This window comes from Ornithorhynchus anatinus, chromosome 5 (genome assembly GCF_004115215.2).
Source record: "Ornithorhynchus anatinus isolate Pmale09 chromosome 5, mOrnAna1.pri.v4, whole genome shotgun sequence".
NCBI lineage: Eukaryota > Metazoa > Chordata > Mammalia > Monotremata > Ornithorhynchidae > Ornithorhynchus > Ornithorhynchus anatinus.
Window position 1 is genome coordinate 36,172,717 of NC_041732.1, and position 18,213 is coordinate 36,190,929.

The window sequence follows — 18,213 nt, forward strand, 5'->3', positions numbered from 1 at the left end:
CCCTCATCTGTAAAAAATGGGGATTAAGACTGTGAGCCCCATGTGGGACAACCTGATTCCCCTATGTCTACCCCAGCGCTTAGAACAGTGCTGTTCTAGGGGGCCCCCTGTTCCTCCCCCTCCCCCATCTCTCACCCCCAATGATCTGGCCACCTATTTCCTCACGAAAATCAACAAAGTCAGGTCTGAGCTCCCCAAAGTCACCCCTCCGCCTCTCCCCTCCCCCCCACCAACCCCCTCCCCTACTTTCCCATCCTTCCCTGCAGTATCCTCAGAGGAGATCTCCTCCCTCCTCACAAGTGCCACCCCCTCCACCTGTGCCTCGGACCCCATTCCCTCTCACCTTATTAAAACCATCGCCCCTGCCCTCCTACCTTCCTTAACTTCTATTTTTAACCACTCAATCTCCAAGGGCTCCTTCCCCTCTGCCTTCAAACATGCCCACGTCTCCCCCATCCTAAAAAAACCCGCTCTTGACCCCACTTCCCCCTCCAGTTATCGCCCTATCTCCCTACTACCCTTCCTTTCCAAAATCCTAGAACGAGTCATCTACAATCGATGCTTAGAATTCCTTAACTCCCATTCTCTCCTAGACCCCCTCCAATCTGGCTTCCGTCCCCTCCACTCTACTGAGACTGCTCTCTCTAAGGTCACCCATGACCTCCTTCTTGCCAAATCCAGTGGCTCCTACTCCATTCTAATCCTCCTTAACCTCTCTGCTGCCTTTGACACTGTCAACCATCCCCTCCTCCTCCATACCTTATCTCACCTTGGCTTCATGGACTCTGTCCTCTCCTGGTTCTCCTCTTACCTCTCTGGCCGGTCATTCTCGGTCTCCTTCGCTGGAGCCTCCTCCCCCTCCCATCCTTTAACTGTTGGAGTTCCTCAAGGGTCAGTTCTTGGCCCTCTTCTGTTCTCCATTTACACTCCCTCGGTGAACTCATTCGCTCTCACGGCTTTGACTACCATCTCTACGCAGATGACACGCAGATCTACATCTCCGCCCCTGTCCTCTCCCCCTCCCTTCAGGCTCGCATCTCCTCCTGCTTCCAGGACGTCTCCACCTGGATGTCGGCCCGCCACCTAAAACTCAACATGAGCAAGACTGAGCTCCTCATCTTCCCTCCCAAACCCGGTCCTCTCCCAGACTTCTCTATCACCGTGGATGGCACGACCATCCTTCCCGTCTCTCAGGCCCGCAATCTCGGTGTCATCCTTGACTCGTCTCTCTCGTTCACCCCACACATCCTATCCGTTACCAAGACCTGCCGGTTTCACCTCTTCCTGGAACGCCCTCCCTCCTCACCTCCGCCAAACTGATTCTCTTTCCCTCTTCAAAACCTTACTTAAAAATCACCTCCTCCAAGAGGCGTTCCCAGACTGAGCTCCTCTTCCCCCCTACTCCCTCTGCCATCCCCCCTTTACCTCTCCGCAGCTAAAGCCTCATTTTCCCCTTTTCCCTCTGCTCCTCCACCTCTCCCTTCCCATCCCCACAGCACTGTACTTGTCCGCTCAACTGTATATATTTTCGTTATCCTATTTATTTTGTTAATGAATTGTACATCGCCTTGATTCTATTTAGTTGCCATTGTTTTTACGAGATGTTCTTCCCCTTGACGCTGTTTAGTGCCATTGTTCTTGTCTGTCCGTCTCCCCCGATTAGACTGTAAGCCCGTCAAACGGCAGGGACTGTCTCTATCTGTTGCCGACTTGTTCATCCCAAGCGCTTAGTACAGTGCTCTGCACATAGTAAGCGCTCAATAAATACTATTGAATGAATGAATGAATACAATATCGCCAAGATCCGCCCTTTCCTCTCCACCCAAATGGCTACCTTACTGTTACAGGCTCTCGTTATATCCCGGCTAGACTACTGTGTCAGCCTTCTCTCTGACCTCCCTTCCTCCTCTCTCGCCCCGCTTCAGTCTATTCTTCACTCCGCTGCCCGGCTCATCTTCCTGCAGAAACGATCTGGGCATGTCACTCCCCTTCTTAAACAACTCCAGTGGTTGCCTATCAACCTCCGCTCCAAACAAAAACTCCTCACTCTAGGCTTCAAGGCTCTCCATCACCTTGCCCCTTCCTACCTCTCCTCCCTTCTCTCTTTCTACCACCCACCCTACACGCTCCGCTCCTCTGCCGCCCACCTCCTCACCGTCCCTCGGTCTCGCCTATCCCACAGTCGACCCCTGGGTCACGTCCTCCCGTGGTCCTGGAACGCCCTCCCTCCTCACCTCCGCCAAACTGATTCTCTTTCCCTCTTCAAAACCCTACTTAAAACTCACCTCCTCCAAGAGGCCTTCCCAGACTGAGCTCCTCTTCTCCCTCTACTCCCTCTGCCACCCCCCCTTTACCTCTCCGCAGCTAAAGCCTCATTTCCCCTTTTCCCTCTGCTCCTCCACCTCTCCCTTCCCATCCCCACAGCACTGTACTTGTCCGCTCAACTGTATATATTTTCATTACCCTATTTATTTTGTTAATGAATTGTACATCGCCTTGATTCTATTTAGTTGCCATTGTTTTTATGAGATGTTCTTCTCCTTGACTCTATTTATTGCCATTGTTCTTGTCTGTCCATCTCCCCCGATTAGACTGTAAGCCCGTCAAACGGCAGGGACTGTCTCTATCTGTTGCCAACTTGTTCATCCCAAGCGCTTAGTACAGTGCTCTGCACATAGTAAGCGCTCAATAAATACTACTGAATGAATGAATGAATGAACAGTGCTCGGCACATAGCGCTTAACAAATGCCAACATTATTATTATTATTATTAGGGAGAATACAATATAATGGATTTTGTAGACAAGTTCTCTCTTCTGCCCTTCAATTAAGAAACACAGAGATTTGAGTTTTGCTACCACCCAACCACTCAGATAACAGAACTGTCCCACTATGTAACTGTTACCATAGAGACCAACATGCCAGGAGCATGGCTTACAACAGATCCTCTTCATGAAAACAAACTACTGGCCCCAGATGCCAGGGTATACCATCCAAGCGTATTCTGATAAACACATACATTTGCATCAAAAGCCTTTTAAAGCCAAATAAATCTAAACTCCCAAGTGCTTTGCAGACTCTTCCCCTTAGTTCCCGTCCATCGAAGAGTCCTTCAGGATGAGAAAGTTCTTCCTTTCTTTTGACAATCTGATGTGGGAACCTGTTCTCTAGGGAACTTCTCTTCTGAGGAAGTACACAGTTCTGATTCCTCTTCTTGTTGACTGTATGTGGAAAAGTGTTCCTTGAGAGAATTTTGACTTGATGCTCGTGTGAGTGAATGTTTTCCTTGACACGTTCCAGAGATGATCAGATTGTCCCCCATGGGCTCATGCTGGCTTAGTGTGGGTATCTTGCTGCTATTTTTCTGCACCTAGCACACCTGGACCACTAGTAGCAGGTTATGTTTTTAGATTTGTTTCAGTTGAATTTTGATCACTCAAGTGGCACCTGCCCTTTGCTTTGGGCATGGAGCAGAGCCCATGTTCATGATGATGATGACGATGTTCATTAGAGTTTACTATGTGTCAAGCCCTGTTCTAAGCACTAGGGAAAATACGACATTTATTGGGTTGGACACAGTCTCTGTTCCACATGAGGCTCTCAGTGTAACTTGGGGAGAACAGGTATTTCACTCCCATTTTAGAGGTGTGTAAACTGAGGCACAGAGAAGTTATGTAAATTCCCCATGGTCACACAGGAAGCAAAGGGCAGAGCTGGGATTAGAACCCTGGTTTTCTGATTCCCAGGCCCATGCTCTACACACCATTCAACTCTGCTTCCATGCTTTCCATGCGTGATTTTGCACACCCTAATTCCTTGCTTGTAAACCCCAAGTGACATAGAAGAACACTGGCAAAAGCAAGCTTACTGTGCAGTAATAAGCCTGGATGTTTATAAAGAGGATGAGATGAAAGCTATTTAGACACTTTGGCAGAAAAAAAATGTATTTCATGAGAGTTCTTTACCCATTTAAATCCCCAGCCAGAATATCCCCAGACTGTTAGTTTCCATTCACAAGTCTAACTCTTGAACACTGAGCCTAATTAGTGAATACTGAAATGGAATCACTTAAGCTTTTTAGTTTGTGATTTCTTAAAAATAAAATCTTAACAGTGATTGCAAAAAGTCCCCAGAGGCATTTTACTTGGGCTCCTTAAGCCAAGAGGGGAGGGTTGAATTATACAAATATAGGTTGTGGCTGTTCATTGAAATAAGGGCTTAGTTTAAGACTGCATGAAACATCACTGATGCAAAATCAAAGGCAATTATGAAGATAATTGAGAAACAACCTGTTCCCTTAAATAGCCAAACACACAGTCTTCTAGTAGCTAGGAAGGAGCAGAAAGAATCTCACATGTATTGCTGTGAGAGGGGCTAGATAAACCAACTTTTCATCGTTTGAAGGTGTAAAAAGAAAGCAAAATCTTCAGATGTCTGTTAGCAAACTGTACAGACAAACTGGAGGAAATATGTGCACAGCACAGCTCATGAAAGCACTTATTGTAAATGAGATAATTTAATCAATTACATTTCCTAATGTACTAAACCGAATGTTTCATTTTCTGCTTCTGCACATCTTAAATTATCTTCAGGTGCTTTATGAGATTTAATCATAGTTAATAGAAACTTCATTACCATCAAATGTGCTTTCAATAAATGTTGTGTAACAATGTCAGGAGGTGTAGTAAAATCTAGTGGGTTCTGAATGGAAAATGTGCCCCTCCTGGAGCCATATTTAGAAATGTGGCTTTGGGGCAGTAGCTCTTTGGAGTGGTAAGGAGTGCTGCTCAATAAAGGCCAGGAAACACTCCTGAATATTGGATTGGTAAGGAGACCACCTCAGGAAAGAAAAGTTTTCAACCTCACCCTCAAAATAGCCTAATTCATTCCCTGCTACATTTTCCTAGCCTCCTCTCTGTCTGAGGGAGAGATGGGATTATGTAACACGCCAGAAACAGGAAAGTTTCTCTTGCTAACCCAAGTTAAAGGAGTTTCCTTGCTTACCTACATTTCCTTTGGTAGACAGCAATTCCTATTGCCTCATCCCTTTCAGGTGGACCAGCTGTTAATCTGGTTTATTTGCTAAGCTTGAAACTTTCAGTCAGTCAATCAATCAGTGGTATTTATGGTGCACTTACTAGATAGAGTACTCAGTTTACTAAGACCACAGATAAGTACAATAGAATATGGAAACACAATCCCTGTCCAAATCAATCATTGGTATTTATTGAGCTCTACTGTGTGTAGAGCAGTATACCAAGCTCAAGGAGTATGACACACGGAGTTCACAGCAGATTTGACACCATAATGGTTATCAGACTTTTCCATTCTATTGGCTCAGCCATTATCTGGGAAAGGTAAATTAACAAATAAGACAAATCCTCCCTCCCTCCCTCTCCCACACCTTCCCCGCCAAACATTTTTGTGGATTATTTCATGGCGATAAGTGAAAATAACTTTAAAGATGACCTCAAATTATATCATCCTTGACAATGAATTGAATATTTCAGTAGTACTAAAGAGATTTGCATCAGCCCTAGGGCCCTTTTCCTAACTACTGCTTGTCTTTTTTTTTTCTCTCCTGTAACTCTGGTGTGACATTTGAATATCCTCATTTCCTGTTTTGTATGGCTTTTTGTTTTCATCTCATTTAATGAGTAGTTATCAGGTGGCTGCCAAAGTACCTGCCTCTCTCCGTGACTGACACCAACCCCTCTTGTTCATGAAAAATAACGCATTGGCTATTTTGTATGTGAAAATATTCTATTCCAAGCATTTTGGAGGACATTCAGGATGCTCCTGCAGTCTCAATTTTTGTACTCTTTTCTGACTTTGTGGGCTAGATGCTAGTCCCCGTCTCTATCTCTAAATGAAATATATGCACATACACATAAATATACATCTCTGTATCACATACATCTCTCTATAGAGTCATTCAATCATATGGATTGAGCACTTACTGTGTGCAGAGCACTGTACTAAGAGCTTGGGAAAGTACAATGCAATAATAAAGAGTGACATTCCCTGCCCAAAGTGAGCTTCCAGGCTATGAAATAGATAAAAATCTCTATATCTGTGAGAGTAGAATAAGACTTTTCTTCAGTAGATGGCATTGACCCACTTTCTAGAATAGAATCAGATCCTATATTTGGAATATGGTAAAATCTAAGATTTGATTGAGAGAAAAAATACGTTTCCAACATCTAATCTCTTTAGCATTTTATACAGTCGGGAGCATTGATTCTGTGTGAAAGGAATTCTGGGAACTATTAAATTCATGAGACAGACAGAATTACATGACTAGAAGGATAGTTGAAAAGTTGCTTAATCCTTTCCCCCTACCCAAGTTCAGGCCAGAGATAAGATATCTCAGAGGAAAATATATCCTGCTTTAAAAAAATATTAGAAAAGGAAATTGCATAATTTTGACAAGTATAGCTCTCAGGAAGACCCCCTTTCTATGTAAATCCCCAGTGATTCTGTTTCAGTCCATTATTTCCTCTTGGAAATTGATAACACTGATCCTCAGCAACCATATCCTCACTCATGTATTTGAAAGACTACTTTAAAACCTCTTCTCAGTCTTTTCTACTCCAGGTGTAGTTCCTTTAACCTTTCCCTGCAGATCCTATATTCTAATTTTTAGTTTTCAGTTCCCTCCTTTGAACTTTTACCATGTCCATATTAAGTTGTGGGACTAAGAATCAGATCTATAAATTGGCTCTGTACAGCATTAAGTACAAGAGAAAATTGCTTGTCCCTACGTGCTACATTACTTATGCAGCTCAATCTTGTGATTTAATTTTCAAAATCAGTTTTATCTTATTGAATTGTGATCATTTTGAAGCTTACCATAGCTGTATAAAATTCTGGCTAAATACAAGGAGTCATGGTGGGGGGCGGTCTCATTATTATTATCTTTACTATGGTTTCAGTTAAGCACTTCCTAGTTGTCAAGCACTGTTGTAAACTCTGGGGTAGATATAAGTTCCTCAGGGCAGAAATAGTCCCTGTCCAAATGGGACTCAAAGTCCAAATAGGAGGGAAAACCTATGTTCTCTGACTCCCGGACCATACTGTTTACACTAGGCCTTGGCTTTTCTCTACCAGGCCATGCAGCACCTCTCCTGAACCAGAATGAATTCGTGCTACTTATGAAGTATCTACTGTGTGTGAAGCACCGTTTTAAGTGCTTGGAAGAGTAAAATAGAGTAACTAGACATGGCCTCTGCCCTTAAGGAGGTGAAAATATAGACGTGGAGACAAACACTGAAATAATTTACAGATAAGAGAAGGTGAAACTAAACAATTGCCTACTCCCAGCTCTGGACACTGAGCTAATTCTGAAGTCCCTAGAGCACATAGTGTTTGATTTGGTGCTCTGGCATAGCAAACCAAATTCCAGAAACTGAATACTGTTCTCAGTTTACTGCATTCCCAAGCAAAATCTGGGTTCATGGAAATTTCACTGATAGGGTGAGTACCAGTAATAAAAATAATAATTATTATTATGGTATTTGTTAAGCAATTACTAGCTGCCCAGCACTGTTCTAAGTGCTGGGGTAGATACAAGGTAATCAGGTTGTCCCACATGGGGCTTACAGTCTTATTCCCCATTTTACAGATGAGGTACCTGAGGCACAGAGAACTTAAGTGGTTTGCCCAAGGTCACACAGCAGACAAGTGGCAGAGCCAAGGTTAGAACCCATGTCCTCTTGACTCCCAAGCCCATGCTCTTTCCCCTAAGCCACGCTGCGTCTCTACAAGTCTGGTCCTGAAAAATCGTATCCCACCCACAGGAGCATCTGGAGGTTAGTTTTCTATATCAGACCAATCCCCAACTAAGAGTACTCTGCTGACCACCCATTTGGAAGAGCTTCCCTGGACTCTCTCATCTCAGTATTTGATCAGAGTCCCAAAGACTCCAAATAGTTCTTAGGTCCAGCTTCTGGAGGAAGAGTGCTGCAAAGCCACAGGGTGCTTTTTGTTCCCACTGGATCAACAGTGACCTTATCTGTCCCGAAATCACTTTAGGGCCCACTTCTCCCAATATCTCAATTGTCAGTTTGAATTCAAATCCATGCCCACAATGTGTGGCAGCCTCCATACATCAGCACTTAGTACCATGAACTTAATAGCCATGCTATATTAAATATTTTGATTGAATTTCCAATAAATTTAATACATAGGTCCACCATGCCAGTGGGAAAGAGAAAAACAACCATAGAATGAGGCCTCTAAAAACCCTGGAAAGACTGGTAGCTGTGGTAATTCTTGCTGTGGCTCTAGTCGTGCTTTCAACTCCAAGCCATGGGGAGCCTTAAGTTCTTCTCCTCTAGCCACAGTCCCCTAGTGATTTTGTTTTCATTTTGTCTTTTTATCAGTTGTGTTTTAATGTTTTATCATTCTTGATCTGTCTCCAGTCCTGTCTCCCCATTTGTACTCTTAGATTATGAACCCCTGGAGGGACAACAATCATGTCTCATTCTCACCTGTGCAATCTCTTCCAATAGTTAGGTCAGTGCTCTGCAGAGTAAGTTATAAATAATTACTATTCCTACTACTACTGACTGCTCAGAGTTTCCCTATTTAGATATCATTTATTACTCTATTTTGCTAATGATGTTTATATATCTGTGATTCTATTTATCTTGATGATATTGATGCCAGACTCCTTTTTTTGTTGTTTTGTTTTGTTGTCTGTCTCCCCCATTTAGAGTGTGAGCCCATTGTTGGGCAGGGATTGTCTCTGTCCATTGCTGAATTGTACATTCCAAGTGCTTAGTACAGTGCTCTGCACATAGTGCTCAATAAATACAATTGAATGAATGAAATTACATATCTCATCTTTTAAAATATATTAATTTCAGAATAGTGTATGTTTAGAGCAGCTTAGACTATAGAGTGTTACATGTAAATAGCCAAGGGGGATTTCTTCTTATAGAAAGGCCCATTTCGTAAGAATAAAAATTTGGACCCCAAAGGTTTCAAATATCCAACTTAGAATAACTAAAATTTTCTTGGATTTATCTCCCAAATTTGTCTTACATTGGCCATTTAGTTTGAAATACACCACATCAGAGAAAAAACATCTCTGTCCTATGACTAAACCCTGTGACTGATCTTTGACTGATCTTTTGTGGGGTTTGCTCTTCTCCCCAAAAGCCCAAGTTTCCTCTTCAATTTGTGTGAAATTCTGGAATGTGTTAGGTTGAGGAGTGCTTTCTGTTGGTTATAAAAGTAAGGCATGAGTTGGTAGAAGAATGTGGCTATCTCTAAGAACATGGTCATTGCCCTAGCCACTTTCAGGCTCTTTTTCTGTTTCTCCATTACCTTTTCCTCTCCAACATATTCCCGAAGTGCATAGCTTATTGATCCCCGTCAGGATCCAGCCATCCAACCTTTTGTTGAAGGCAGAGTCATATCGAACTACTAAAATGCCTGGAGACCTTTTTCTATCCTCTGTTTAGGAAGCTCTTCTTAGGGGATTAATACTTCTGCCTTTGCCAATGATTTTTTTTTCCCCAAAAAAGCCTAATGCTGATCCTAAGGACTTTGTGAAAGGAGTTCCCATCATCCTTTGTGTCCTCAGATTTCAGATGATTCAGATCCCAAAGGTAGTGATCCCCCTGTATTTATGACCTCTTAGGTAAGAGGACATCCTGGTAGGGCAAAGGTTTCAAATGTGCTGCAGGAAGGGATAGATACAAGTGACGCTGCTGCTTCCATCAAAGAGCTTGACTGAAACCCTCAAACATACTGGAGCACAGAGTCAGTGTCTTCTGTTAGGGTTAGTTACTGCTGGAAGCCGGTGGGAAAAACCCCCCAAAATATCAGGAGACCTTCCCCAAGCCCACTGATCTGTAGAGGTCATGGTTGGGCAGGCACCTGTCAATTACTCTGATGAGGCAAAAGGCTTCCCTGTGTCCATTAAGCTACTTTATAAATTGCACCAAATTTTGTAAGGTTAGAGCAGGAATGCCTGCACTGTTACTATAACGAATAAATGCTCAGGAAGCAGATTGAGAAAGATAGGTCAGTGCCAAACAGTGGTATTTTGTCCAGTCACTTACCAAACTACCTTCTTCCCACAGTCCAGCTCAGGCTGCGGTTTAACCTCGTAATCCTTTATGCCACTCCATCCTAGTGCCAGTAGAGCTTCCTGATATATTCAACCAGTCCCTTGCTTATTCAGCAGTGCAGCAGATAAGTTCATACAGGTTGTGGCTGAAATTTTTTTTTGCAAAGCCAGAAAAGTATATTCTTGCAGAACATCATAGCTGCACCATTTGTCCGCTGTGGCCAAGGAATCGGAAAGAGGATAGGAAGAGGGAATCTGTCCTAACAAATCGGCACCCTGCGAACTTCCTTTAAATCGCCTCTGCTCCTTGCATGTGTTTCCATTTGCTGTCTTTCTTCTTCCTACGCTCGGCTTCCTGAGCTCTTACCCTCATTGAGACCCTTCCTTTCAACTCTCCTGCTGTACGTTGCAATTTATTTTTTTATGTTTACTGCCCTATTGCTGAACTAGTTCTGCTTGAATTCCCTGTTCGCTCTTAATATGGTAGCACCTTATTTTACAGTCCACTGAGTTTGTTTAAAATAAATCCACTTGTGTGGTGAGTATTGCTCATTTGATAACATAAGTACCATATTATGGTGCAGTAAATGCATAGTAAGTGCCATGCAATTATAGGGTAAATATACGATGGGTTTATTTTATCCACCAAGCCAGACAATGGGTGAGATAGTGATTACTCTTGGATCTGTTTAGTGTACTTACCAAATAATCTCTGTAAAGATCAATTACGTAGTTAGGTGGCACTTACCTCCTTATATTTCTGTGCATCTTCCAATATTTTGCACCTTTAAGATTATACCACATCGGCAATGATAAATTTATCATGCCGAATTTCAAATTCCAATTTAGATCCACTTCGATAATGATGAGGATCTTGAAGACACCCTATAGAAATGGTCAGACGAGGAAAATTCTTCCTTGGAAAAAGAAAAAAAGTATATTTAACCAATGGTTGAGTTTGTCTTTATGTGTGGAAAGAAATGTACATTCAGGGGAAATCAGGGCCCAGATTCACAGGTGAAGGGAGGAAAAGGGAAAGGTATATGCTCCATCTTAATGTGCCATTTTGACAGAACTGACCAATGCCCTTTCATGCACGTGAAACCAAATTGGGACCATGAAGCAAGGTGGTGATGGCATCCTCAAAATTACTCTCGCAGGTTGCAAAACCATAATGAGGAACGAGACAGCTAATATCCTTCTCCCACTGTTTCTTCAGCTGAAGGCTGATGTAAATTTTGTAAATGGTTAATTTTTGCTTAAAATTTAAGCCAACTCTGGATTTGTTTAGGCCACATGAACATGTGTAATAAAGGAGGCAGGGGATGATTCTTTGTTTTGGAGCATATTTTGGGATGGCATTTGGTCTGTTAACTTGGAGGTCTGTTAGAATGTAATTATTGCTTGATCTATTGAGGGACATAACTGTACCTCAGTCCCAAATCCAGGTTCCCTGAAGGCCTTCTTAGGAATTCTTCACCTGTCAGTTTTTGTTCTCAGTGACCACATCCCAATCACCTAAGCTTGGCCCCTGCTAACTCTATTTTCTTACCTGGCTCAGTAGTACTAGTGCTACCTAACCCAGATTCTTGACTTTCTGAGGAAATGTTTTAAGTGGCACCAATACTGTGTAAGTGCCCCAACCTCTCCATGCAGGAAAAGTGAAAAACACACACAATTACACTTAGTGCCATTTTTCATTTTTTGAAAGCTTCCTGGAGGTGGAACGAGCTGGTTGTGGGAGCAGAGACACTGTCAACCTCAGAAAGGGAGCTAGAACCAAGAGCTGATCAGGAGGTGGAAGTCTTTGGAGAAGGTTAGAAAAGTCATGAGAGAAGCAGCATGGTCTTAGTGAGTAGAGCATGGCTCTGGGAGTCAGAATGACCTGGGACTTGGGTTCTAATTCAGGCACTGCCACTTCTCTGCTTTATGACCTTGGGCCAGCCACTTAACTTCTCTTTACCTCAGTTACCTCATCTAGGCTTCAGTTATGTCATGTGTAAATTGGGGATTAATATAGTATACCCCATGCAGGACATGGACTGTGTCCAATCTGATTAGCTTGTAACTCCCCTAGTGCTTAATATAGTAAGTGCTTAAGAAATATCGTTAAGGAAAGAAAAAGACAAAAAGGTTGTGGGGCATCACTAGCACTCTCACAAGCTACTTGAGGTGGCAGTGTGGCCTAGTGGAAAGAATGAAGGACTGGAAATCAGCAGACTTGGGTTCTAAGCCCAACTCCACTTCTTTCCCTCTATGTGACTTTGGGCAAAGCCACCATCCCCTTCACATCCGGCAGGCCTCTATTATCCCGATCTTCAAAGCCTATCTAAAACCTTGTCTCCTCCAGGATGCCTTCCCTGATTTATCTATCCCCCCCCCCCCAAACACACACATTCTCCCATTCCTTCACCTATGCAGTTGAGTCAATACCTTCCAAACCCTTAGGAACTCACCTTACCCCCTCACCCCTCCATGCTCATGTACATATCCATATACTCAGTTGCTTCCCTTACCTGTGATTTATCCCATTAGATTGTAAGCTCCTTGAGGGCAGGGATTGCATTTATTCAAAGGACTTAGAATAGGGTTTTGCCCACTGTGAGCACTCAGTGAATCCCAGTGGTTGATTATTGGCTTCTTGTGGGCCCTGGGTTTAACTATTCTGACTGTTCTGTTCTGCTTTTCTGGCAGCAGGAGTATACATTCTGATCCACTTATCTATCGGAATGCAAGAGCAGAGCAGAATTATGTAGTCAGATTTCCTTTTTGCCTCAGGTTGTACAGAGAAATTAACATCATCTCGACTTGTAATTGTTCCTTCGTTCTGAAGATATTTTTGGACAATTGACCGTTTTCTCCATTTTTCTTTTTAGACATCGAGAATGCTAGTGACATTGCTCTCTATTCGGGCCTGGGAGCTGCCATCATCGCTGTTGCTGTTCTTGTGGTTGGTGTCACCCTGTACAGACGGAGCCAGAGTGACTATGGCGTGGACGTCATTGATTCTTCTGCATTGACAGGTGGCTTCCAGACCTTCAACTTCAAAACAGTCCGTCAAGGTCAGTGTCGTGGGTTCTCCCGACACTTAATTCTCAGAGTCATAGACTATGTTCACACAAGAGTTATTTTCTGCTTAGCCAATCTAGTGTGAACGTAGCTATAGCTACTGAGAGTGGCAACCAAATTTGCATTATCTTTTCATGAGACCAAACTTGACTCAGTGGTAGATTTAGTGCCCTTTGTGCACTCTCTTCTACTGGAAAAGCACCTGAAGGTCAGAGGTCCTCACTGAGAATTAAGAAATAATATGGCATCTCTATGCTATTCTGTTTTCAACTTGGTCAGTACTATTTCAGGCTATAAGCAATTTACTTCTGGGCATTGATATTCAATGCAAATTCCTCTATTTCAAGGACTATGTAAAATCTCATGTAACACTATCACAATGGTGTATTGATTTTGTTTCTTTTTTTTGTCCTTTTACAAGAAAAGGACTTTAGAAGAGCTCTGATGGATCAGTTATCCAGGGAAGAAATAAAACCCTAATGCATAACAGCCCTCACTTGTTCCTAAGCTATCTTTTATGTGTGTCTTCTCGGGGAGGGACATCTATAATTTTCATCCAAATGGTACCCGGTTGGACTTTTCTCTCCTGTGTGTAAAATCAACATAGATTTTAGGAAATCAAAGTGTTCTGCCCCATCATCATAGGCAGGGATTCTGCCTTCTCCCTCTAGTGTACTTTCCCTAGTGCATAGGACAGTTCACTGCAAACAGTAGGTGCTTGAAAAAAGCAATTGATCTTCATCATCAATATGTACTCTATTTTATGCTGTTGGCCCCTGCCCTTTGTCCTTAATTGCATGTTCTCTGTGTAGGTTGGTCTTCTCCCATTGGATTGTAAACCCCTTAAAGGAAAAAAAAGTATATTCTTCTTTAGTGATTCTCTGCAGTTCCTAATGAAGTGTTTTAGGCAAACCCTTAAATTAAAAACAAATTATTGATAGTGATGTCTCCTTAGGATGGTGGAAGACAAAAATTATTATTCCCATTTTGCAGATAAACAGAGATACAGAAATTTAAATGACATTATTAAGATCACATTCTCAGTTGCAGATCCAATACTGGGATCCATGTGTCTTAGCATCATCCTTTTGCTCCTCAGTGTGCTATACTCTACTGTCTACCAAAAAAAAAATATACCCATAAAAGCACCCTTCACTCTGCCCTTCTTAACAAGCTAGAAATATATAATCTGAAAAGCATGGTTCAAGAATCATAGACTGTGATTTGAAAAGTATAGGATGAATTGTTTTCTCTTACCTAAAACACTCCATGTTATGGCCAGCCCAGAATATAGTCTTCCATTTCAATAGAAGTCTCGATACTGGAGTGTGTATATAATTTAAAACACATAGCTTATGGAAAAAAAAGAATACTGTTCTCACTGCCATTGGGGAATGGAGCTATTGTGAATGGCAGGTGAGCATAGGAAGGTTTAAATAAAATATTGTGCTATGAGAAGCCCATAGGCTAAAGATAAATAGCTTTTTCTGAAGAGAAGATTGGGTCAACTGGGTGGGCTGCCCCTTGCTGGGCTTGAGATGAGTTGTCAGTCCACTACTTCATTAATAGCTGATGTTCTATGTAAATGCTCCAAAGAACCATTTTGGCTGGAAACCAGTTAACTCCCTCTTCCGTCGCATTTGAGCTTGAGGAAAGGAGTCTTTTGCTTTAACTGGATGCAAAAGAATATTTATTAAGACCCTCTCTAGTTCTGAAAATGTTGTTGGCAAATAAAATAGGCTCCAGATTTGGAGGCTGCCATGTTTCTATGGAAATCTGCCCTGGACTTTAAAAGAAAAAACGTGCTGAGCAATGCTCAAAGCACTGGGGTAGGTACAAGCAAATTGGGTTGGACACAGTCCCTATTGTTCATAGGGTTCACAGTCTTAATCCCCATTTCACAGATGAGGTAACTGAGGCACAGAGAAGTGAAGTGACTTGCCCAGGGTCACCCAGACAAGTGGAGGATCCGGATTAGAACCCAGGTCCTCCTGACTCCCCAGACTGTGCTCTTTCCACTAGGCAATGCTGTTCTTTAAGTACCAGGAACAGCTCCACATCTCTCTTCGCCTCCCAAGTTCCCAAGATAATGCAAGGTTCCACCCTATGTTCAAAGGAGTTTCTGTTTGAGAAATGCAACTCCTCCATTATGCCTGAGCACTCCAAAGCCTCAAGCATGAAATGTGAATTATCAAGTAGCCTTCAGATCTGCTAAATTGTTTTATCTTATTTGGAACATAGACCTCTGTGATTCTCCCTTCTGACAGCATCAGAACCAAGGGGAAGGAGAAAGGACAGGATTATTGACTTCTTGCTGGTTTTGCTATGCATTATGGAAATATATATTTTAAAAGATGCCAGGAATACTCCATTATGGAATTTTGCATGATCAGACAGTTCCTTCCCCAAGAGAAATGTTTTCAGCCCAATTTTGAACATGATGTTGACGGACTGGTGGTGGTCAAGGGGAGGGTTGGGTGGAGGGTTATTCAGTTGCTATTCATCAGTGATATTATTTTATAATGAAAAAACAGTGCTGCTTTTTAAATACTCTGCTTTGAAAAAATTGATAAAACCCAGCAGGTGACAATTTCCAGTTTCTCACATTTTTATAAAGATGATTTTTTATTCATTGTGAGACAGGAATAAAGACTTCTACAGTCTTTCAAATGTAGAAGATGATTCTCTCATTGCTCCATGGGGTGTTTGTAGTCAACTCTGTGAGGACATGCCCATGATTATTTTACTAGCATAGCTAGTAAAATGTGGGCACTTTGTTCTATTTCTGCATGCACTTATAAAATTCAGCATTTCTTCACCCAAATGTGGAAAATTCCCAGGATTCCATGGGAAAGTTAGCTGAATTGGAATAGCGTTACTTAGTGTTTAATGTGACCAAGACATTAGTTTGTAATATTTCACCATTTTAAATGAGCAGATGCTATTTTCCTGAGTAAGCTGATGGAACCATTTTCTGTTTTTCATATTTACTTGCCAGTTAAAATAATAACAGCTATACTACCTGAGTTCTTTGCCAAGATGGGGACCAGCGATGCTTGTTTTGAAAAGACAAAGTGTGAGGCACAGAGACAGGCATAGTATTTGGACCAAGGACATTTAGTCATTAAAACCATGACTTGTTCTCGGATTACTCAAAATGAGCCTGAGTCGCCTGATCTCTTTAGAGAAATTGTTGGACAAGGGGGTTTTGTGCAGAGTTAGTGGAGGCAGATGTAAAGTGGTAATTTAAGAGCTCGGTAGGGCTGAGTGACAGATCAATTTCCTTCTCTCAGGGAACTCCCTCCTCCTCAACTCCTCCATGCAGCCTGATTTGACGGTGAGCCGAACTTACAGTGGCCCAATCTGCCTTCAGGACCCCCTGGATAAGGAGCTCATGACAGAGTCTTCACTCTTCAACCCTTTGACGGACATCAAGGTCAAAGTTCAGAGCTCATTCATGGTTTCTCTTGGGGTAACAGAGAGAGCAGATTACCATGGCAAGACCCATTCTGGAACATTTCCCCATGGAAATAACCGAAGCTTCACCACCATACATCCAAGAAACAAGGCACCCTACATCCAGAATCTTTCATCTCTTTCTGCAAGGACTGAATTAAGGACCACTGGTGTTTTTGGTCACCTAGGAGGACGTTTGGTGATGCCAAATACAGGTGAGCATTAGCCATTCTCTGTCATTCTACATTTGCAAAGGAGTTTCCCTGTCTAAATATCTATTAAGTCAGTTATGTGCCTTCCCCCTTCTTTCCTCCCACCATTTCAGCTATCAAAGCTGAGGTCCATGTGAGACACCCAGCAGTTCAATGGCAGAGCTGGATTTAGAACTCACAGACCCTGATCAGATTTCTAGTCTGTTACTTTGACTATTGCAGAGCCTGGCGAAATTCATGGTAAGTCTATTTGCCCAAAAGACATGGGAGTTCCTATGACTTAAAAGCTTTCAATTTTTATTACCCAGTACACTGCAAGCAAATGCTGAGGACCCCCTTCTGTGATACTTAAACACTGTGGGAATAACAAGTATCTAGTTTGTGTCTTGAATAGGTTGTTCATTGGTTGGTGATTTAGTAAAATGACACTGAGTCTAATTTCATTAGTAACTGACCTAATAAACATTGTCAGACCCCATAGATCTTTCTGTAATGTCACATCCTGATCACTAATGATGAGAGATTATTGCTGAGCTGCTTTTCTGAATTTAAACTTCAGCGGTGGGGTTACATCCGTTGGCATGATAAGTTGGTGGGTTTTTTTGTGTTTGTTTTTTTGTGGGTGGGGGTGAATTTTTGATGTTCTGCCAAGATTGTTTGGATTTTTTTGCTCTGATCAGTCCTCTTTAGATTTTTAGACTAGTTCTCTTTAGATTTTTAACTCTGATCAGTTTTGTCTTGATTTTTAGCTCCAATTAGTGCCGAAGTCACATTTTTCCCACTGCTTATTCATTCATTCAATCAATCGTAGTTATTGAGCACTTACTGTGTGCAGAACATTATACTAAGCACTTGAAAATTCCAGCAGGGTGATCAGATAGGAATATTGACTCTTTCATTCCACCACTCCAGTGGACTAGATGGACCCCTCCAGTCTGAAAGTGTTAAATGCCTTTGCCCAAAGTTGGGGAACTTACTAGCAGAAAGTAACTAGGAGAATTAGACTCATTATTGCCATAATTTTGACCTTAAATTAATAACTGAAGGCATGAATAGACAGTGGTGTCATTGGGACCATAGTCATCATCATCATCATCCTTGATGGTATTTATTGAGCACTAGTGTGTGCAGAGCACTATACTATGCCTTTGGGAGAGTACAGAATAACAGAGTTGGTAGACACTTTCCCTGCCCACAAGGAATATATAGTCTGGAGGTGTACACAGCAGTCCATAATTCACTCTGCTGCCCAGATCATTTTTCTACAAAAAATGTTCAGTCCATATTTCCCCACTCCTCAAGAACCTCCAGTGGTTGCCCATCCACCTCCGCATCAAACAGAAACTCCTTACATTCACCTGTAATGGACTCAATCACCTTGCCCCCTCCTACCGC

General features: G+C 42.3%; 1 protein-coding gene across 2 annotated transcripts in view; it reads left to right on the plus strand.

Annotated features, from left to right (window-relative positions):
- UNC5D (unc-5 netrin receptor D) overlaps positions 1-18,213 on the plus strand; it is a 532,332-nt gene that overhangs the window by 427,708 nt on the left and 86,411 nt on the right. The window contains exons 9-10 of one of the 2 annotated variants that reach the window (XM_029066199.2): positions 12,958-13,143; positions 16,444-16,821. In XM_029066199.2, the coding sequence (XP_028922032.1) occupies positions 12,958-13,143; positions 16,444-16,821 (564 nt within the window). The remainder of the gene's footprint in view (positions 1-12,957; positions 13,144-16,443; positions 16,822-18,213) is intronic. The other variant, XM_029066200.2, reaches the window with a different exon arrangement.